The 13,407-nt window shown below is 31.3% G+C and overlaps 1 protein-coding gene across 2 annotated transcripts; it reads right to left on the bottom strand.

The window, feature by feature from the left end:
• Positions 1-207: 207 nt before the first annotated feature.
• Positions 208-13,258, bottom strand: LOC123274243 (serine/threonine-protein phosphatase 2A 56 kDa regulatory subunit epsilon isoform). 2 transcript variants are annotated; one of them, XM_044741807.1, is made up of 10 exons: positions 12,628-13,258; positions 10,935-11,729; positions 4,953-5,149; positions 3,832-4,026; positions 3,622-3,752; positions 3,408-3,525; positions 3,038-3,313; positions 2,690-2,919; positions 2,444-2,589; positions 208-2,091 (listed from the first exon to the last, which is right to left on the bottom strand). In XM_044741807.1, the coding sequence occupies exons 2-9, from the start codon at positions 11,071-11,073 to the stop codon at positions 2,448-2,450; spliced, it is 1,428 nt and encodes a 475-aa protein (XP_044597742.1). In that variant the 5' UTR covers positions 11,074-11,729; positions 12,628-13,258; the 3' UTR covers positions 208-2,091; positions 2,444-2,447. The 2 variants fall into 2 exon arrangements, with proteins under 2 accessions (XP_044597742.1, XP_044597743.1); XM_044741808.1 differs by lacking the exon at positions 12,628-13,258 and adding an exon at positions 11,905-12,479.
• Between the last annotated feature and the right edge of the window lie 149 nt (positions 13,259-13,407).

Genomic DNA, 13,407 nt, shown 5'->3' with positions numbered 1-13,407 from the left:
TAGCGTTCACCTTTAAATATTTAAATCGCTTACGGGAACTCATGTTGATGATAACAAATTATAGCGGCCGTGTGCCTGAAAGCGTATTGATTTCGTGAGTCGTAATAATTATTTAAAAAAATAAAAATGATAAAATTTAATATCTTAATAATAGGGAAAGGGTAAAGAGAAAAAAATAATAATAAAAAACAGGCTGAACAAGAGTAATTAATGCCGACAGCTAAATTTTATCAACAAACAAATAAAATGTGAGCAGTCATTCATTCACATGTCAATCGTATTTGTTATTATTAATTTCATTTTTAGTTATTTATCTCTTTCTTAACTATCTGTTAATCATTCTAATGCACAGTCATCATTATGCAATTGTAAGAAAAATTTTTTTTTTAAGTTTTAAAAACTTCCCACGTACACTTTCACGGTGGCCGGTGGGAGCCCAGCTCCGAATAAATTCTTATTATGCATTTTATCTCTATTTATTAATTATATTTATAAGTAACCATGGATAATTTGGTACAATTATTTTTTTTTCCTTGTATAACTTGTCCCTTGCATATTTTTCTATTAATTATATTATTATTATTATTATTATTAATTTATCAATATTATTATTATTATTATTATTAATAATCATTCTTTCGTTTTAAAAAACAACATGTATCTTTTTATGTTATAATTGTTTCTCTCATTGAATTTCGTCTTTATTACTTCAATTATTTATTTATCATTATTATATTAACTCATAAGTGTTATTATTTATTTGCACGCACTTACATACACACTAAGACGCGATTATCGTCCTTTTAATTAAAAGAAACAAAAATATATAATAAATTAAAATAAAATTGCGCGACCGGTTACGAATACACGGTTGATGCACTTGTTAATATAGATAGCACTGTGGGTTTTGTTTATTTAATCCTTTAGGATTTAATTATTTCTTTTTCCCTTCTGAATTAAATGTATTGAGTACAGTGTGTATGTGTAGGAGTAAATGTTTTTATGTTAGGAGTGTAAAATTTTGTAATGTGATTTTTTTTTAAATTACTGTGTTGATCAGTATTATCATCATCAATATAACTATACTTTTTTTTATTTTGTATAATAATGTATAATTATATATATTTATATTTTTATCTAATTTATTAATTAATCAAGTTCTTGTTATAGTTATCATCATCAATCATCATTAATACGTATATATGATACATTTCAAACAATGCCCCTCCTATCAATTGTTGACGACGAGGATTCATATGAGATGTCAATCTTTTCAGTTTCAACAGAGAATTAATAAAAATTGCTTCTCTGTATTCAGTTTTAAATATTAATTTATTTATTAATTATTTAGACGTGACAATGCAAAAATATCACATCTAAAATTAATATTAATAATAATAATAATAATAATAATAATTGTTAAATTTATATGTATCATCAATCGTACACTTAATATAATATTTGTTATTTGAATCGTCTCATTTGAATCATCTTCTTCAACAAAATACAAGCGAGCTTTATTAAGAAGGGACTAACATTCTCATATTGAAATCTTTTTTTTTTTTACGTGCTGACACTGATTATACACCATACAACATAATTCATTGCCGTCAAAATTAATAAAAATTAATATACACAATAAAATTATCAGAAATTAGTCAAGGCCTCTAATACGACCTCAAGTGAACATAGTCACTAAATTTCTTTCATTCTTTATTTTTTATTATTTTACTTTAGTTTAATTTAATTTTTTTTTTTTATCGTCCCGCACTGATTACTTTAATAGTCCTGGGTGTCAAGAGTACGATTGTTGTATTTTATTTTTTCTCAACTTCTTTGTTGGTAGCCGATAGTTCTTTTTATCCTAACCCTGCAGCTGTTCAGGCGTAATTAACAAGAGGAATAATTGATACTTCACGTTAGTAACGTCACTGCTTGACATACTTATGTTTAATTTTTTTTTGTTTTTTATTATTATTTTTTTTTTGTTTCTTTTCACTAACAATGACAATTTGTATTTTCAGCTTGTATACGGAAAATTTGACGTAAACTAAGGACTAACAATTGGGCAGCGTGGTACTTAATTTTTACCTGAAAAATAAAAAATAATTAAAAAATGAATCCCGGAAAAAATTTTAAAGTTATGAAGAATTCATATTATTTCATTAAAATTATTATAAAATAAAAATAATAATAAAAAAATTTTTTTTTTTGTAACAAAAAATGGAGCGATCATTCCAGGGTGATTATTTTTCAGGAAAGTTGTAGGTATGATACAATTATTATTATAATTTTTATTTTATAATAATTTTAATGAAATAATATGAATTTTTCATAACTTTAGAATTTTTTTCGGGTTTATTTTTCCCGATTACCTTAAAAAATAGGGATATAATTTTTATTTCTTAATTTTTTATAATTATTAAATTAATTTTTTTTTTACCAGTTCAGGGACGAGCTCGTGTCGCAGATACAGGCGTGGCTGGAACTGGAGTATTAGGTGTTCCCATAATTGCGCCGCGTCGTTCAATCTCTAATTCATTCAACTTTTTCCATAGTTCATCTCTTTCTTTTTCTCGTTTTTTCTCTCTATTAAGAGAATTAATAATTAATAAATACTTACAATAATAATAACAATAAATAAAACTAACTCTTTAAGCCATAACAATAATGACAATAAGTAACTTACTTTTGCCGCTCGGATTTATAACTGGCAGTTAGTTCATCAAAAAGCTTGCTGTTCATTTCCATAAAAGTTTTAAGAACATTATAAACAAGAGCAACAATCGTCTGATTCCAGTGCTCCTTACTGATCCTGTACAACGCCGGGAACATTATTCCCATTATCACATGATTGTTTTCTTCAATCAGCGACATAATGTATTCATTGTTCCAGAAATACAATGCCCTTTCTGCAACCTACAGTTACAAGACACAAAAATTATAATAACAGTAAAATAAAGAGCTCCTTGTCATTATAATATAATTAATTGTAATTAAAAAACAATAAAATTCTCAAGATGTTTATAAAAAATACCTGAAAGTGCGGCGACGAGACACAACGCGCTATTTGCCTGAACAAAGGCTCTTGTATTTTAACAAATTGGCTAGGTTCTATAACATCAAGTATCTCTTCAATTTCCCCGAGAAACATCACTTCTTTCTGGCTGCAAGTCTTAGGCCAGAATTTTAGTAGCCCTCGCACCACAGGTTCTGTTAGAGTTGCATCTTTTTCAAGAAATTGCACCACGCAGTACGCCAGTTGCGCGTGATATAGCGATAAACATTTAACTTTATGCAGTGGTAATAGCACCTGTACATCAATTTTAAAATAATTAATTTATTAATGAATCAAACTTTCTAACGGTAATTGCTGTCAGTATGTTATAAAATGATTGATTGACTACCTTGACTAAAAATTGCTTATGCTCTACTTTCAGCGGGAGTGCGAAACCGTTGATAATGCTACCTAAAATTTCCAGTAGCTCGCCGACACCATTAAAGTGCTCTGTCTCGTACACAAACCTGTCAAGTCATTTATAATTATAATTTATTGCTTAATAACTATGCATAAGTGTCGGATAAATTGAATATAATATAAAAAAGATTTTTATTTCTTACCTGAGGAAAATGTTGTTAATCTGTTTGCGTATAAAAGCTCGCAGGCCAAGAAATTTACCGTAGATACGATGCAAAACCGTTTTCAAAAAATCTCGCTCTCTAGGGTCTTCTGAGTCAAATAATTCTAACAGCTATAAAATAAAAATCATTTAAATTAATTTATAAATTAAAAAATTATAAATATTTAATTTTATTAATAAAAATAATTACTTGTAAAACGAATTTTTGGTCAATAACTTTTTTTCCAATCGTCGGTTGAAAATCCGATGACTCTAAAAAACGTAAAAAGAATTCATAGACCAATTGTAAATGGGGCCAGCTCGCTTCTAATGTTGGATCATCCTCTTCAGGATCAAAGTCTGGATTTTCACTTGGTGGCAACGTTCGAAATAGGTTTGCCGAAATCTATAAATAAATTAAATGATCTATATTATTAAAAGAATAAGCAAAATTTTGTGGTCAGTGTATTTATATGATAAAATGGGTTTTTATGGTTAAATTTGGTATCGTTGAAAAAGTTTTAACCTGGAGTTTTACCTTTTCAATCTTTCATTTGATTCTCACAAATAATCAATTTATGATGATAAGTATTTCGGCTGCATTCGAAAATGCTCTAATCTCTAGATACATAATTAAGAAAAATGACCTTGTATCTTGTGAACTATTGACATTTTTAAAGATATAAGCTCATCCTGGTGTTACACTCATCAAGACCTTTCATTTGAGTACCCACATCAATTTTTCATATATTTTATATATTTATATATATGAATATATAAAAAATATAACAAAATGCATGTGGGTACTCAAATGAAAGCTCTTGATGAGTGTAACATCGAGATGAGCCTATATCTTCAAAATATATATTATATATATGAATATAAGAAAAATATATCAAAATGTATGTATAAAAATCAATAATTAAGAAATGAGCTTGTATCTTGTGAAATATTGAAATTTTTAAAAATATAAGCTCATCCTGATGTTTCACTCATCAAGACCTTTCATTTGAGTACCCACATAAATTTTTCATATATTTATATATATTATATATATGTAAATACGAAAAACATATCAAAAATGCATGTGGGTACTCAAATAAAAGCTCTTGATAATTATAGCATCAAGATGAGCTTGTATCTTTAAAAACGTCAATATTCAAGAAAGTACAGTGGAATTTATCAAAAGTCATTGTTTAATAAAGCAAAATTTTATTCATTTATAGTTCATAAGTCACGGCAGTCCCATAGTAACTGCAAGGTTGCTAGTTATTTATTAATATTAATCATAAATTTAATCATTTATATTGAAGGTAATTAAAAAAAATTTACCATCTTGATGATCTCGGGGTAAACAGGTTCAGTAAGCACCCCACGTCCTGCTGTGATGTATTCCACCAATTCATTAAGGGTGCTACGCTTGATTTCTTTACCCTTGAGATCGGCAACAGGATCCATGAAGTCGAAAGCGACACAACATTGCTGTAGTTTCCTAATGAACAACTCTTCCTGCTCTGACGGAGTAACATCTGTAATTCATAAAATAATACACCATTAATACTACAATTATTGTTTATTAATTACTGTTATCATTTTTTATAATTATAATTAAAACTAAAACTATTTAATTAAAATAACAGACCATTATCATCAAAGTATAATTATAATACTATTAAAATTAGTAAGCATAAAATTTTTTTTTTTTTTTAATATTAATACGGTACTTAAACTACTTTTTCCAAAAGAAAACCTTCAACTTCAATAAATCCCGAGGTTTGATTTATTGCATACAAACAAACGCTGTTATATAAGGAACTTTGTAAGGTCTTCCCGCTTGTTAGGTAGATAAATACAATGCCTCCATCACTCATCGACAACCACAACAATCACTGGCTGCGACAACTAAACAACCAACCAGACAAGATAAAGATAAGGAATAATAATATAAATAAATGATATGATCCTAAATAAATAGCCGTATTTACAAAGTATAAATCACCGAGAAAAGAGAAAGAGAAAAAAATAAGTGAATTTAATTATTTAAAAATCTCTGGAAGACATTTATAAATAAAAAATAATTATTTAAAAAGTAAATAAAAATAAAATAGTAAATAAGCAATTTAACGGTGAATGTAGGTCGATAACGTTCAACGAGACACGATTATCAGAGGGAAAAATATTTATTTAACGCTAGCGAGATTCAACGCGAGATGAAGATGAGAAGAGACACATAATGAAGCAATTGCCGTTGTAGATGTGGTTGTAGTTCAAGATGTAATTGAAATCCGAGATAAAATATATATTTTAATATCAACTGCTAAATAAAATAGAGTTTAACTAAATAACCACCGATATTTACATTATATATTTTTTATTTTATATTTTTTAAATCTAAATTAATTAAATTGCTCTACCACCGACCAGAGAATAGTCTATCAATTTATAAAGATTAATAAAACTACAAATTTGACCTGATAAATAAATAGCCGAATAAATAAAACGAGTATGAATAAAAATACATAAAAAAATAGGAAACTTCCGGTGAATCTTGGTGGTGTTGATGGCTTGGATGGCACTCGATACCACCTACGTAGATCGCCAATGCCAGTGTAGTGGGGTCAGCAGGGCAGTACGGTTATTTCAGTACACCCGTGTACTATGAAATTGTCCTTTGAGTGTTCTATTCTCTACACTCGTCTATCTACAATACACAGCCACATAGATGCATCCACATATCCACTGATATGATATCATTCTATAGTTACATAGTACTATCACAGACATAGCTGGTACCACTATTTACTAATACAGTCGGCTATTGTACGTTTAGTTATTGGATGTACATTATTAGCAAGAAATCAAAGACAGATCGCTAGTATGTACAAAGCTTTTCATCTCTTTAAAATAAATATATCTGTTGTACATGTGTACATGTATGTTTCACCAGTTACACAGTGTAGCCTAGTAAAACTTAGTCTTGCTTCTTATTCTTGGTTTAGTTTTCTATTCCGTGTCGTACAATATAAGACTACATGTAATGTAATATAAGAATTTATAACACGGAGTAAGACTTGTACAAAGCTGCTGGCTACTGGCTACTTTAAAACTTGCAATTTTTTTTTTTTTTTTTTCTATTATATGTTATATTCTTCCCTGCGGCCACTGCGACAAGAGTCAGTTTTCACAGCGATAAAACTAGTGAACAACTTTTACTGAAAAAATTGAGAAGAAAAAGATTTTATATAATATAATAAAATCGAACAATGTAAAATAAGTTAAAAAAATAAAGAACAAAGCTGAAGAAATAATAAAGATAAGGTCGAGGGTTCCTTTTGATAAAGAAAGATATTTTGTGGATAGTTCGCGTGCTGAAAGCCATCCACAAGTTATTCTTATATTATACATTAGCATGTTGGTAATATACAGCAGCAACCAAGTGGCTCATAGTAACGCTCATATATGTACACATATGCTTCACTTTAATTTAGCTTTTTTTATCCATTCATATAAACCGCGAGGAACTTTTGAGCTCAAGTATTAAGTCTCGAGATAAGATTTTTTCGTGGAAAATACTTTACTTTATTGATTCTCCAGGTGGTTGACTTTCTCTCTCTTTTTCACCCATTCTTCATCATCGCTCGGATGCTCTTTGCTCAAACAAGCCCCTGCTGCGTCTGCTAATTCTTCAGCTCGACACGCTACGATGCAGCGAGTTGGAGTCACCTCGACAAATTTAACTGTACATATGTGGGCATGTTGTGTGTGTTAATAACGTTCGAGTCGATGACGAACGAACAGCAGTGAGGTCAAAGGCTAGCCACCTTCGATGCTCTCCGCTGAATTTCATTGGCATCTGTTGGGTAAGAAGCGCCGAAGATTGAGGAAAATAGTGTCGAAATAATTAAAAAAAAATAATAACGTTACTAAATCAATAGAGACAACTATTTCAGCAATAATTACAATAATAGCAGTATTAACAAAGATATCTATTAATAAAATTATATTACTGATAAACCGTACATTAAATATGTATTTTATCAGTAATAACTTATAGAACAAAAACCGACGTAATAAAGTTCAACATTATAATCATCATCCACGTAAATACTAAACTGTATATATAAATTCATTCATCAGTAAGTTAAAACTTTTAAAAAGAATATTATAATAATACCAACTAAGCATGTAACCGTAAAACCAGGTTAATAATAATTAAAAAAAAAAAAAAGTACTGCGTGGATGTGTGAGGTGGTGAAGGTTGATTATCGAGGAGCAATAGTTTGGTTTATAATAGGAAACGTAAAGGGGAACAAGGTAGCAGACGGGTGTAAGTGCAACGAGGGAAGTTTTTAAATGTAAACGACGTGGAGGTGGAGGTGGAGGTGGAGGTGGAGGAAGTGGTGGTGGTGGTGGCGGCGGTGATGGTTGCTGGCGACGGTGTAGATGCCGATCGTGGTTCAACGTTATGCTACTCTACAGTACGCCAGCCAGAAGTGGAAAGCGTGGAAGTAAAGAGACGGCGGTCGGGGTGGTAAAGAGTCGAGAGCATTCTAGGCGGGTAGCCGAGGGCATTTTGGATCAATACTCCCACTATATATTCTATCACCAACAGCAGCAGCAGCATTTGCCGCCGCTGACGCTGAAGCCAAGACTGACTATCATTCTCTGTACTCCTATCCACTCTGTATTCAACTGTACTCCTCTACGACGGCCTCTATCCCAAGAGTAAACCTTTCTCATCTACCGCTCTGATATTCTTCGTATCATATCGTACCGTGCAGTATGGCATGGTTATTCTTGCTCTCTATCTTGATGTACAGTGTATATTCTGCTGGTCACCAACCTGTCTTGCCAACATAACATAATATCAGCGCTATTATAATTAATTATTATTGTTAATATTAATACTGCTATCATTTTATTATAATTAATATTATTATGATTGATATTGGGTCTAGCAGTATTACACAAAGAGCTGGGTAGTACCTAACTCCATTCTGTACTCGGTGTTATTCTGTTATTCATAGGGATTGTCCTCGTATTATAGAGAGCACTTGTACTTTGGCATATATATTATATTATATGTAATACTACTGGACTGGTGTGGTACGGTATTATTGTGTGGGCGTAAACGGATACGGAAAAGCACGAGGATCCTGTCTCTCGGCTCTCCTGTGTGTATATATTCAATACTGCTCCTCAAGCTCTTCGTCGTGGTGTTCCTCGTTCCTCCTCGGTTTACGTTGTTGTATGCTACAGTAGTTACCACGAGAGCGTATGAGCATCCCCGCATCGATCGCAGCAAGGACATTGCGCCGAAGAATTACGTCACGTCGATCGACACGTGCTCTATGAAAACTCGATGGTGAACTCTGCGGTGATAGTAAATTTCATATATGTGTATGTTTGTAGCTTTGTCTCTTTTCTTCGGCCTTTAGTTTAATATATGTCTACAAATATGAGTGTATGTACACGCAACTGCCTGAAATAATATTATACTGTTTGTCAATGTGAACATATTTTTTTTTGTATACATTTACATTGAAATATAATCATTGAATTGTACGTTTTTTTTTTTTGTTGTAGATAACGATAGCTTGAAACTTGCGTTCCTCTTTTAGCTGATAATGATTTATTGGTTGTAGTTGATTGGTGAAGAAATTATATTCAGCGGCCTTGGTGTTGACAAAAAAACACAACAAGTTAGCCACGATGAGATGAGATGTGATGAGTAGATATACAGATAGAGCTGCTAGATGTTGATATGTAATTTCTGCAGTTGTGATCTTGACAGTGACCGACTAGATCAATGCCATAGTCGACTGGAGACACAGCTGATGTATCATAATGTCTAATAATTATCTTTATTTATTTCGTTGGATTATTAACTTCGATTTTTAACTAGATTATGTTCTAGAATAAAATAAAAAAAATAATTAATGAGACTGCGTACTTTTATGACAATTATTTAAAGCCTTGGAAATGTACACGAGAGACAAAATAGTCTTTAAAAGAGTTTTAAGTGAAATATTAGGGGGTGGTACTCCACCTAGAAGCACCAGGGAGAGTAGATGGACTGTGAAAGCATTAGTATCGTCCATTAAACATTGTAATTAGATATGAGCTCCAGGGAGTTTCTATGTTCAAACATACTATGCAAGTTTGTATTCTCATATTTCCACTTTGTTTAATGATTTAATGTCATTATGACTATTTTTTGTTTTCACATATTTTTTTTTTCTTTATTTAGATGAACATTCCAACGGCTGAAAATAGAATTATTTTATTCTTATCTCTAAGATTAAAAGCTCATTGTTAATTTTAATAAAAAAGCTTGCTAAAAAATTAAACTATTAAAGAAGAAATTATTAAATATAAGTATTGTATTATTTGTACCCGCGTAGGAGCGATTTAGTATTAAAGTTAAAATTACCACGTGAAACAAATCAGGGAGAATCCAAACAAATTGGAAGGACAAGTGTTAGTCATAGTGTCAGTGAGTAGGAAGATACTGTTTAAAGTTTACGTAGGTTTTAAACCGCTACACTGGATATTTTGTAATAATTGCAATAAATAAATACATAAATCCACAATCTGACTCGTAAATAAATAATCTGTCTATCTGTTTAATGCATTTATCAGTAAATAATCTTTATAATTCAATTGTTACAATACAAACAACAGTTATTATTATTACTATTGTCAGTGTAGTTTAATTATATAATTAATTAAAAATTAATTCGACGTATAATAATATATTTTTAAAACAATCGTAATAGAATTTAAAATCAGGTGATGTAATATTTAAAATAGCAATCTACTGCTTTAAATTGAATTTTATCTCGTCAGATTGAATCACTTGATTATAAATATTTAATAAAAAAATATTTACTTTTATAGACAGCATAATTTAGTTTAATAAAAAACATTTATAAAATAAAATACTCCAATAATGAATAATTAAAATAAAAATAGTCAGTATGATTAAGTATCATCATGGATTTAAGTTAACTCTGCGAGAGTAGTTTATTGGATAAAATTTTTGACGTTAAGGATTTATTTATAGTTTAGTTATTATAGATCCTGGCACACAAAGTCATAAAAGTTGTTCATAGGTAGAGGTTAGGTATAGCAGCATGCCAAGAGTCCTGTGTATATGAAACTATGTCAAAATACCGTTGACGATATAAAAATAATCATAATGAAGAGCTTGAATATAAAAAAATAAATCAATTTAATTAAATTAAATTGAATTAATGAACTTAAAATAAAAGAAATGTATTAAATTATGAGTAATTAATTAAATAGGCTAACCTTTAAGCTGAGGTAGCTGCTGAAGCTCGACGTCCTGCGAATTGCGATACCGCGACGAGCCTTGTGATTTTTTCGACTTCTTTTTAAGGGATCGCTTGGAAAATGGATCTATCCGATCAACAAACGTCGCAGATGACATGTTGGTTGTGAGATTTGAGGCACTGCGGATGCTGGATGGATTATTTAAATCACCGGCGTCACGCTCGTGCCTCGAATCCGTATCTTTGGCTGAGATCGTGGCGGCTATACTTTACAATAATAAGGACCACCCTGATGAGCCGGTGGCTGCATTCCTCAAATTAAATTACACTGTAGATAATTAACACCAGTAGTAACCGATTATTCGTAATGTTTATATTATATATTATACTATACTATACTATATATTATTATCCAAGTATTAATAATTATAATAATAACAGCAACAATAATAATATTACACTTAAAATGTCTGTCAACACGTTTTATGTACTAGAGTACAGGTTTTTTTAATTTTAAACAGTCAATATATTTCCACAAGTGTGTTGCACTGGGAAAAAGTTGTTTTCAATGACTGAAAAATGAGTCCACGATGACGATGACGACGGTGATGATGATGATGAGCTAGGCGTTGTCACTAATACACAACTGCTGGCGAGATAGAGCGCCTTTAAGATTTACTAGCTTAGCTCCTCTTCCTCTTGCTTTTCCTTGTGTTTTTTTTTTTTCCTTTATCTTCTTTTTATATTATCTCACGTGCGTTCAGTATGTGTTTTTATGTCACAAGAGAGGTTACCTCGTGACCACGCGTTCCATCTACAAAGTATAAATAAGGTACTCAATGAAATTACGTTGCAAGTTAATAACTTTTTATAATTAAATAACCTCCTATTTGTTGATACTACTACTAATATTTTTATTATTATTATTATTATTATTATTATAAATAATCTATCAAATGGAGTTGATTGCAAATGTTGCTACCACGCACTTCCGTAAGAACACGCTCTCGTTCACTCACTCCTTCATAGTCCTCACCGAATATTAATTAATGGCCACGGTGACGTAGACGAGGAAAACCGTACGTTTAATACCGTGTTTTATTGTAGTACGCGTAGAAAAAACCAAAGTATAAGTATTATATGTATAAATATATATCTATGTCATGTATATATAAATATATATAAATATACATATACACACAATACACGTACGATATACGCACACGCCCCGTCGTTCACCTTTTTTATTTTTTTTATTCACTCGGTGAGAATTCGATAGCCGGGACCGGCTACGCGCCCGTCCGGATGCCGGAGTCCCGGAGAGAAAGAGTAAGAATTGCCAAGAGAGAAAATAAGAGTGAGAAAGATTAAGGACAAGTGTATGAGAGTAAGAGAGTAAGAAATAGAGAGAGAAGCACCGTTATATCACGCCTCGTACGGCCGTACGTTTTTCTCTCCTCTTTTTTATTACTAAATCCTTGTCCCTACACACTAGTACTAGGTCCTCCTCTCTGTTTTATTACACATATACTTATATACATACATACATATATTTATTTATTTATATATATTAACTACGTACGTATGTAACTATGTATGTATATAAATATTTTATACTCTATATTGAATTGTAATAATATATAAATCACAATTTTAGTTTAGACGGGTGACAATTTAATATTGTCTAGTTGAATGTGACAGATATACTGTACCAAGTATAGTTATATATACATATATATCCACAGATACATGTATATATTTTTTTTTATTATCAACAGCAAATCACTACTCTTGTTGGATGATGAAAAGTAAAAAAAAATCCGATCAACTGATTAAAACGACAGACATGGAGGCTCTCTAGAACAGCACTCGGCCGCCATCAGCTGCTTGTTGCGGATGAGCTTGTTTCATTTTTGTACCGCATCGAGGGCGCCGAGACCTCCCGGGACGCGTTCAACCATTGTCCACCGCGTCTTCTTTTTATTCCTACAATTTATTATTATATATTTTATCAAAACTTTAATGTAATGCTATGCTGCATCAACGTTTCTCTGCACACTGTACTGTGTATGATTATATTATACTCATCCCCTGTACAGACATAGACCGAGACACACATACACACACAACACACGAGACGATCTGACGACAGAGACGATGGTTTTGTTAAAAACACTTGGTACTCGGTATTAGTTATAGTGATTGTTTCAATTATTCTTGGGGTATTATTTATGTCTATGCTTATGGCATTTGGCTGACACAAGCCACTGTTAATGCCTTTTCTAAATTAATTAAACCAAAAAAACTGTAACAGTTCTTGCACACCCGTCGCCCTTCACTTATCAAGAAAAACCCCCGTCGAGAGGTGCCCCTTCTGTGCCTCAAAATAGTAATGTTAACTCGGCAATCATCGTACGAACTTTCACGATCATGCGCAATCATTAAAGATGGCAGCACTCTACAATTATCTTTTAGGACGTTCCAGCTGCGCA

The sequence above is a fragment of the Cotesia glomerata genome, unplaced genomic scaffold (genome assembly GCF_020080835.1).
Source record: "Cotesia glomerata isolate CgM1 unplaced genomic scaffold, MPM_Cglom_v2.3 scaffold_27, whole genome shotgun sequence".
Lineage (NCBI taxonomy): Eukaryota > Metazoa > Arthropoda > Insecta > Hymenoptera > Braconidae > Cotesia > Cotesia glomerata.
This window is presented reverse-complemented; position numbering and strand designations above follow the sequence as displayed.